The 9,977-nt window shown below is 52.5% G+C and overlaps 1 protein-coding gene across 1 annotated transcript; it reads right to left on the bottom strand.

Moving 5' to 3' along the window:
• Nucleotides 1–488: 488 nt before the first annotated feature.
• MYCL (MYCL proto-oncogene, bHLH transcription factor) lies at nt 489–7,972 on the bottom strand. The gene is made up of 3 exons (XM_060020004.1): nt 7,797–7,972; nt 6,934–7,438; nt 489–3,966 (listed from the first exon to the last, which is right to left on the bottom strand). The coding sequence occupies exons 1-3, from the start codon at nt 7,875–7,877 to the stop codon at nt 3,368–3,370; spliced, it is 1,185 nt and encodes a 394-aa protein (XP_059875987.1). The 5' UTR covers nt 7,878–7,972; the 3' UTR covers nt 489–3,367.
• Nucleotides 7,973–9,977: the final 2,005 nt, after the last annotated feature.

Raw genomic sequence — 9,977 nt, forward strand, 5'->3', positions numbered from 1 at the left:
ACAATTCCAGCAAGCAGTTAAGTGATGAAATTCCCTACTTCCTCCACACACCCCATGCTACCAAAACAAGCTGATCATTATTATGCAGTGGTTCACACCTCTGGCTCTGCAGAGAGGCAGAGCTGGTTTCAAATCCCTTGAACTCATTTACTTACTAGCTGTGTAATACTGGACAGTTATGTTTCACTCTTAGAACCTCAGTTCCCTCTTCTGTACGCCTTGGCCTGTGGTTGGTGTGGTATAATGTGTAGGAAGGAGCAAGGTGCTTAGACACAGGCAGTGCTCCATCAGGAGTGGCTATTAATAAATTCTCCCCTCTTGCATTTACGGCAAGTTTCTGAGAACTATGGGAGGTAAAGGGAGCCTTCATTTTCCTTTATTAATCAAGGGAGAAAGAAAAAAAAATCACATCACATCACCAATTCTCATAGAATTTTTAATAATCTCTCTTTTTTTTTTTTTTTTTTTGCAGTACGCGGGCCTCTCACTGTTGTGGCCTCTCCCATTGCGGAGCACAGGCTCCGGACGCGCAGGCTCAGCGGCCATGGCTCACGGGCCCAGCTGCTCCGCGGCATGTGGGATCTTCCTGGACCGGGGCACGAACTTGTGTCCCCTGCATCGGCAGGCGGACTCTCAACCACTGCACCACCAGGGAAGCCCCCTCATAGAATTTTAAAAAAGACATCCTGCAAGCGACTTCCCCGGTGGCCCAGTGGTTAGGACTTTGCGCTTCCATTGCAAGGACCACAGGTTCGATCCCTGGTCAGGGAACTAAGATCCTGCAAGCCGTGGGGCATGGCAAAAAAAAAAAAAAAAAAAAAGGCATTAAAAAGATGTCCTGCAAATACCACTAAGGTAAGAACAGTACCACCCTAAAGGATTTAAGGGTTTATAGTTTAGAAAGTGGTTTAAAGTCTATACTTTGGGAATTCCCTGATGGTACAGTGGTTAAGACTCTGCACGCTCACTGCTAAGGGCCTGGGTTCTATCCCTGGTCGGGGAACTAAGATCCCACAAGCCGCGTGGCCAAAAACAAGAAAAAAGAAAAAAAAAAAGTTTATCCTTCATTTAATGCCTGCCAACCCCTTGTGAAGTAGCATTTATCCCCACTTTACAAGTAAGGAAACTAGGGCTTTTAGCTTTTAGGTAAAGCTAAAAGCACAGGACGAGTAAATGGTGGAACCCTGGGATTTCAAGCCTTCTAAAATACAAATTCAGCACTCTGCAATTCACAAGAGTGCTTACCGAGTACTGAACCTACATTGTTTAGACATGTCTGAAATGGCATTTCAGGAACCCAGAGTGGAGTGACCAGGTTAGCAACATGGTTAGAGATCACTCGTGGCTACCCTGAAACAATTTTCCTTGGTTCCGGGGGATGCGGTGGGCATAAGCTCTGCCCCCACTCTGACATGTTTGAGAAATCTTTTATTAGAAGATGTTTCAGAAGGCAACATTTTCAAATCAGGCAATCAGTAATCACAACTAAATACAAAATTTCAGGTAAACCTGCCTTTTAAAATAAATCAGACTCTTGCAACAGGAGAATTGCCCCAGAGCTTTTTTCTTGTACAAAAACAATTAACACCACTTTGCAAAAGGCATACAAAAATACAGTATTAAAAAAAAAAGAAGAAGACTGCTCCCGGCATAATACCCAACAGCAGCTCATAAAACACAAGCTATTCAGGTGAGACATCAGTAACCTACATCTCAACTGTTCTCCAAAGACAGTTCTAGAAGTCAGTTGGCTCCCAAAAACCATGCTCCAGAAGGTAGGGAGGCTTTTTCCTAACTTCCACTGGGGTTCTCTGAGGCCAGGAAGCAACCTCAGGAACAGACCCTCATGCATAATAGGTTTGGAAGTAGCAGCCGGCTTCCCAGAGCCACGTATAGCGCTCTACCATCCTCCCTTCCCCTACTTTCAAACCCCCATCCAGTAGGCACCTGCTGCCCTGGGCAGAGTTCTGGAGGGGCTGGTCTTTCTTCCAGGCTAGGCTTAGGGGCTGCTGAGATTGCCCACATGACACCTGTTGGGGTGGGTGTCTTTCTCAGAATGGAGGCTGCGCCTGGAATCCACTTGGAGAGGCTCAGTCCAGCTGGGGTAAAATCCATCATGGTCCACTAAGCAGCGCTCCTGGAAGCTCCTTAAAAACCCACCAGGAAGCTAGTCTGCCTTCCAGAGCACTGGATGCGTCCCAGCAGCTCTCCCAGTAAGAACTGCAGTAAGGCCCAGATTCTGGGAAAAGGATCTGACTCATGTCAAGCTGGCAGGAGGCCAAGGGTGGCTACAGAGCCAGCAAGCTCCTTGGAGTTGCATGAGAAGGACAGGTTTGCATGGTCCTAGTAGAACTTCAAACTTACCAGTCAGGGATTGAGACGAGAGGGAGGTGGGAAAGAGGAAGTGGTACAGTTCTCCCTCCTCAGGTGCCTGGCATCTGCTTTGAGAAAATTCTAAGATGGAAAACACCTGGGCAGGGAACAGGTTTACAGCCAGGACTCCAAGCCTTCCCCAGGCCACAGTGTGGGACACTTTGCCCTGTGTCCTGGGGAAATATTTCTGACCTGTGGGAAAGGGGGTGCCTTAGAGCCCATTGCATAACAAAGGCAGAAGGAAACAAAAAATTCCCTGGTGAGGACTGAATGGTCTCTGCCCTCAGAGGAAAGGACCCAGGGGGCTTTTAGACAAAGAATCTAGAGCCCGAGTTCTTTAAATGTTCTCAAGGTCGCAGCCTGGAGAGTGGTGGGAGGAGGGGTGTCATTTAACGTCAGAATATATATATTAAAGGTGTCCAACTCCTCAGCTACTGTAAAGTGTCTGACAGTGAGGTAATGGTCCCTGCTGATTAAGTCTGCGAGCTCGTCTTCACCCAAGACAGCTTGTATGTCTCCTGGAAAAAGGAGCCTCAGGGAGAGTGTCCAGGCCCAGCTGTCCCAGCGTCACCCCAGAGACACCAGTGGGAGCATCCTTTCCCAGCCTAAAGCTCATCGGGAGTGTGAGATTTCATGCAGGCTGGAGCCCCCCGACAACGTCCACCACCTGTTGCATAGCATCTGTCGGGCTTTTCTTCGGAGCTAGTGAGCTAGGCAGACCCCAAGGCTCCTCAGTCAGCTGTCTGCCTGAGAAGCCAAAGGCGTCAGAGAAGCCACAGCGCTCCCATGAGTCAGGGCAGAGGGAGAGTTGGGCTGCAAGGTTTCCAAGAATGCAAGCCCTTCTTGTGTGTGCTCCGGCTGCAATGCATTCTGGGATCTACTGTCCAGGCTGTCCCACTGGAACCAAAATGTGCAAATTCCTATGGGGGATAGGAGAGGTTAAAAAATAAATTCGGGTCTTTGTTAAGACAGAGCAGTCAGGCTTTTTGGTCAGTTAGTAGCCACTGAGGTACGCAATTCTTTTCTGCAGTTGCTGCTGCCGACACCGGAGCTGCCTTTTCTCTGTAGCCATCCTCTTCTCAGCCCCCACTAGGGCTTGCAAGTATTCCAAGGCCTTGCTCAGGATCACTACTTTGGGGGCCTTGGAGCAGCTGGCCAGGGTGGGCACCTGGTCCCTCAGGGCCAAGAACCTGGAACGGAGGTCATTCCGTCTTTTGCGCTCCAGGAAGTTGTGGTTCTTCCTCTTGGTCACGTCCTCAGTGTCAGAACTGACAGGTTTGGGGTGGCAGGACTGGGGAGGCTCTCTTTCTACAGGTGGAGGGCTCACAATTTCTTCATCTGCCTCATCTTCCTTTTCCTCTGGTACATCTCTCTCCAGACCCTCTTCTTGGGGCCCTCGCCCTGGAGCCTCTCCTTGGGAGCAGCTTTCTGGAGGAAAACGGGCGGCATAGTTGTGCTGTTGTTGATGGATGGAGATGTGGAAGTGTTTCATGCAGGGGTCCAAAGGGTCTGCTCGCACTGTGATGGTGACCGGCTTCCGGACACCCAGGGACTGTCTCTTCTCCACGGTCACAACGTCGATTTCTTCACCCTCTGTCCAAGAAGAGAGATCAACAGAAGAAACACACCCCATGAGAAACACATACTCAGACTCTATCTTGGAGTTTGGGAAAGGAGGTGACATTTTCCCAATTCAGATATAAACAAATTCAAGGGAGGAGAAAGACAGCTGATTCATCTGTAATGAGGCTAAGGGCAGTGTGAAGGAAAGGAGGTGAAATAAGCAAGGAGGAAAATATTCTCCAATTTCTCTTTGCACAGCAAGGCTTAGATAAGAACAAAAGGCAGACCCAAGCCAACAGCCCCCAGTCTGCACAGGCTCTCCCCTCCCCCACTGAGGGGATGGAGAAAAAGAGCTATCAGCCTGGGACAAAGTTTAGCTCTAAAGATCTTCCCCAGTCGGGCTCTTTCATGCCCCATCAGAATTGTAAATGAGGGGTCTGTGGGCAGAGCTGCCCTTTGTTCCAGCCCAGCACAGCCTGCACTTGGGAATTGTTACTTTTCACAAGTTATAAATCCTATTATTCCCCCACCTCTCTATTCTGCCGCCCCTTTCAGCTGAAGAGTCGGAGAAGGGAGGGCTACAACCCATCCCTCCTCACCCAGAGGGGAGGGAAAGGGCTTGCCTTAGCAGCATTTTGCTCCTGGGTTCAATGGGTTTCTAGAGTCATCCATCATTTATAGGTTGCCTGCCCCACCCCCTTCCCTGACCAGAAGAGGGTTGGATTTGTAATCACAGGTCTGCAAAAGCTGCAGGAACTTCACAAAGGTACAAGCGACCATTTCCAAGCTACCTATGCCAGGGCAGGAACTGAGCAGCATGGGAATGTTCTGACACAAGGGCCAAAACACTAGCAACACCTGGACATGCCCCCATCATTCCCTTGCTCCAAGGTCTTTTAGGTTACCCCAACCAGGAGAGGGACAATTTGGGGAGAACCTTCCTGCTCCACACGTTTTCCAGCCCCCGCATAGAAGGCCACCTTAATGCATTTCAGCCTGACAACAGAAGAGCTCAGTTCTCGGCCTCTTTTGCATATCAGGATGCTTGAGCCCCTTTGTCAGGAAGGCTTCCATTGTGTGGACAATCGCATTATTTCTCCATTAATAAAACCTGACCGTTCAGCCCTCCTGGCCCCAAGGCCTGTGATTGGCTGGCTAAGCGGTGTTTTGAAGGCTGTCTTACCCAGCCCCTGGCCCCTATTGGCTGAGCTTTGCCATCAGTCACTCTTCCCACCCCCCTCATTGTTTGCAATCTGTTGCATTTTGTTCTGGGCCATGTGGCCTATGGGTGAACCAGGAGCTTGCAAACAGGTTCAGGTTAAAGGGCAGGTTAGAAAATGAATCAGGAGGCTTCCCCACATCCCAAACCTTTAATATTTCAGGGTTAAACCTCATAGCTGCGGAAGGCTCTGCCTAAGGAAGAAATAAGGTACAACACGATTCTCCTTTCCGGAGAGTAGTGCCTAACTCTACCCAGACAAGGAAGTGTCCTCGGCTGGACAATCAGGTCATACTCCATGTGCAAAGGGAGAAACTGAGACCCAGTTCGGCCAAGTCCACACATCCCCTTTGTAATGTTCTGGATCTCAAACTAAGATCTCCAGACTTCCGAAACAATGGTCTTTCCATTCTACCACTCCATCAGCCTTTGTAGAGATACATCTTTATTGGTTTCTTGATCTCAAAGTTCCCATTCCAGCCATTAAACAAACAGAAGGTCTTGGTGTAGAAAGCAAGCAGGTTAAAAATGACCTTAACACAGTGGACCGAAAAAAATTGACTTTTAATTGTTCTTGTTATCCTTATTTTTACCTTCAAGTGTATGACAACCTCCATACCCATTCCCCAGTTCCCTCTAAATGGTCATGTAAGTTATTCTTAAAAGCTACAGTGAGGTTTCAGTCCTGATTTTCCCGATGCGAGCCTCAGTTTGCACCCTATAAAACACCCTCGCCAATATTTCTCATGGGCACTTCTGAGAAGAGATTAGGCTAAGAACAACATAGTCTGGTGGCACAGGATGCAGCAGGCTGTCCTCAGTGAGGTTTACACTTGCCTTCAAGGATAGGGAAGGGGAAGCTGGAGCTCTGTATCTGTGACCCCAGCACCAAGCCCAGAGCTTAGCACAAAGTAGGGGCCAGCTAACATTTGTTGAATACAAATGAAGCAGTTGAAAGCCCTCAGATGAATTGGGCGGGACCTAGAGGAACACCTTCCCACATCAGGCCGGAGCAAAAAGGCAATATGTACCACTTCCCAGATAAGCTACCACGAAGTTCCTCTAAACCTCAGAGAAGTGCCTGGTTGGGATGGAGAATTGAGCAAAAGAGGCTGGCTGGATGGCAGGAAGCTGGGGTTCACTTCTGGTGATTTCCTATTTCTAAGCCTGTTTCCATCTGTTAATGGGGAGTGGTCATTCCTCCGCTACCTGTCTCATGGGTGATGGTGTGGATGCAAACATGGTAAGGGGTAGTGGAGCAAGAGAAGCCATTATTGTCTTTCAAAAGTAAACCAGGCAGGAGACCAGGTTTTTGAAAGGATGAAGGCTTTGGCTTTGCACAAAGACTCCTCAGCTTCTTCTCTCCTCAGGGGAGTGAGTTTCCCAGAGAAAGAGACAGGAAAAAAAAAAAAAAAAATTCAAGCCTGGAGTGACACTTAAGGGACCCTTTCCAGCCTTAGGAGGACAGAAATCCCCTACGGTCCAATCCCTGTATTGTCCTCCTAAGCGCCAAGCCCCAGCCTGTCTCCCTGTCTCCCTTGTCCCCTGGGGCTCCAATCATCATCAAAGGGACGCTGGCTCCCACGCCACTTCTTCAAACTGTTTACTAACACACCCACGTGCCAGACAGACACCGCTGGGGGCTACACCGGCAGCTTCAGCCACAGGAAGGGGGAGGTGGCGGAAGGGCTTGCGCAGACCCACTGCCTGACCTCAGCGGCAGAGGTTTGGCCACCCATGAGGTGCCCCCCTCTTTGATGGCCCACGGCGGTCCTTACCCGAGTCGCTTGGGCTCTCGGACCCCGAGCAGGCCTGGGTCTTGGGCTCGCCCAGCGGACAGGGGGCAGCGGGCGCCGGGTTGCCGGCTTCGAGGCTGGGAGCGCAGTCCAGGGCGGCGGGCGCCTTGGGCGGGTTCCCCCGGGGCGCGCCAGCAGCGAGCCGGTCGCTCACCGCTCTCTCCAGCCGTTCCCGGGCCGAGAAGCCGCTCCACATGCAGTCACGGCGGATGATGGAGGCGTAGTTCCTGCCCCAAGCTTTCGAGTGACCCCGGGATTCTGCCTCGTCCCCGGCGCCCCCTCCGGGCCACGGCTCTGGAGGACCAATTCCGGGGGCCGGGTCCCCGGCGCCGGGACCGGAGCCCCAGGGCGGCGACGTGGGGGGCGACGGCACCAGCTCGAATTTCTTCCAGATGTCCTCGCTGGGCGCCGTGGAGCGGTAGAAATCCTCCCCGCAGTCATAGTCGTAGAAATAGTGCTGGTACGAGTCGAAGTCCATGTCCGCTCCCTGCGGGAGGGAAGGGGGACGTGCTGACCCGGGTGCAGGCCCGGGGAGGGAGGCGTCCCCCCGTCCCCCAGCACAGCTGGCTGCCAGGCTCTCGTCCCTCTCCAATCGCTCGGCTTGGAGCCCGCGCCCTTCCCTCGCGACCCGGCAGCCCGGCCGCGGGTCAGCGTGCCCAGGGAAGCCGGTCACAGCGCGCGGACTAGGGTGCAGGGAGCGAGTTCAAAGCAAACTTTGCCAGCGCCGCCCGGAGCGCAGCTCCCAGGGCCCGGCCGGGCCGGGCGGGGGCGCGCTGTGCCCAGAAGGCAGCCTGCAGCCCGTCCCCCGGGACCCGAGCCCGTTCCCCGGCCGCCCGCAGCCTCACCTCGCTCCCGCCGCCGACCGCCTGGAGCGTACCGGCTCCCCGCCGGCTCGGGGCAGCCCGGCAGCCCGCACACATGCACATGCGCGCCACCGAGCGCGCGGACCGCACTCAGGAGCTCGCCCCCCCGCGCGCGCTCCCGCCCTCGCTCGCGCACGGCGACCCGGACGCTCCCGGGAGCGGCGCGGGAGCGCGAGATGCAGGCGCATTGTTTCCCGGCTGCCTTATATCTCGTCGCGCGCCCGGGGCTCGGGGACCGGGGGCGGGCCCTACGGGACAAGCCCCGCCCCTCCCCGCCCCTCCCGGTCGACAGGTGGGGGCGGTAGAGTCCCAGCCCCACCCTTCCAAGCTACCCTCTCTGACTCTATTCTATTCCCTGTACCCCTCGAAATGAATTGCACACTGGGGAGCGCAGAGCAGGCGGCGAGCTGATGTAGCCCGGCGGTCGCCTGGTGGGGGCGTGACTGTTTAGCGAGGCCCGGGTGGTCCCTTAGAGACCGAACGAGAACCGCGCTCCTTGCAGATTCTGGGCTGGGGAAGAGAACTACTCCCCGCCCCACGAGCCTGCTTCCCTGGGCTCGCCCCTCTTGCTTCTGGTGCGTCTGGCCCGCGGGGAACAAGGTAGTTGGGGGCAGCCGCACCTCCACCGCGCCACCTGGTGGCCCTCAGCCCTGAACTGGGACTGGTCCCCAGCACCCGCTTCATCACCTTTTGGCCCGTTTCATCAGCTCGGTGTTCCTAAACCTCAGCGAAGCAAGGTGAAGATTCCGGATTTTGAAGCCTGTAACTTAACCTTTCTGAACCTTGGTCTCATCTGTAAAATGAAGGGATGGTAATACCTCACAGGATTGTTGTGAGGGTTTAAGAAGATAGACTATCTAGGGAAGGGATTAGGCCAGGAGAGGCAAGTAGAACAAACTTAGCCCCTGGTATGGGTGGTAAGGAGAATTTTTCCCCAGGACCAGGCCAGGGCTGAGATTCCCCTCCCTAATACCACACACAAAACACTCTGTAGCAGCTGTACTAGCAGAGGAAAGAATGGAGATTTGGAGTCTGGAAACTCCCTTCAAGCCCTTGCTTTGCTACTTGCTAGCTGTAGAGCCAAGTCCTTTGAAGCCTCTGTTTACTTATCTGTAAAATGGGAACTTTGCTTGCAGCTGCATCTCTAGCCAAGATGATGGACATATAAGCCTTGTGTCCTCTTCTATGCAGACTTCCTTCAGTAGAAGAGGAAAAGCTAAACTATAGGGGCTTTTCTATTTAGACCGAGGAAAGTAACTTGGGGTAGCAGCCAATACATCATCGAGAATGCTCTAACTGGCATTCAAGGTCTGGTCTACAAGCAGCAGCCTGATTACCTGCTATCTTTCTCTCCCACCTCTGTAGTCTAAGAAACCAAACTACTCACTGTTGAAATCCCAGCAGAGGGTTGTGAGATGTGCAAGCAGTTCAATGTGTTTGGAGCGTGGGACACCAGGTGTGAGTTGATGTATGGGTTGAGAGAAAAGGGAAGGAAGATGACACCCTTAGTTTTGCATATGTTAGCTCCAAGATGCACACCTCTGAAGGCAGCAACTAGGTCTTACTAGCTTTGCAACCTCAGTCCATAGAACAGCTTCTGGCTGAACTTACTGAGTGACTCAGCCAACCAGATTTTAGTGAGACAGCCTGTGTGCCCTGCTTTGTGCTGAATGGAAGGTACAGATCAGAGAGGTTCCAGGTTTTGTTGCAGCCCTGAGGCAGAGGGGTTGGGAACTGCCTTTTGGGGACTTGTTCTCTGGTCCACAGATGTCTGAAATGGTTGCCGTACCAGTCTGAGTTCTTGGTTACAAATGACAGATACATTTAAGCAGAAAATCATTTTACTGGAAAGATTTGGGGCACAGAATCCATGGGAGGCTGGGAATATATGCTTGAGAAGTGGGTCTTCTTTCTCTATCTAGATGAGATTCCTTACTCAACAGCCCCTCCCCATGGTTCATTGTAGTAGGTGATATCTGGGGACAACCAGGAGGTGGCCTCACCTCAAGAACTAGAATAAAGTGAATTAAGTTGACTTCTGAGCGTTAAACTGCTCCTTCACTTTGCATACTTTGTCTTCCTCACCAAACTGTAAGCTCAGTGAGGGCAAGGACAAATGTCAGTCTTGTTGACCACTGTAATTCCAGAGCTTAGGACAGAGCC

Source organism: Delphinus delphis, chromosome 1 (genome assembly GCF_949987515.2).
Source record: "Delphinus delphis chromosome 1, mDelDel1.2, whole genome shotgun sequence".
Taxonomy (NCBI): domain Eukaryota; kingdom Metazoa; phylum Chordata; class Mammalia; order Artiodactyla; family Delphinidae; genus Delphinus; species Delphinus delphis.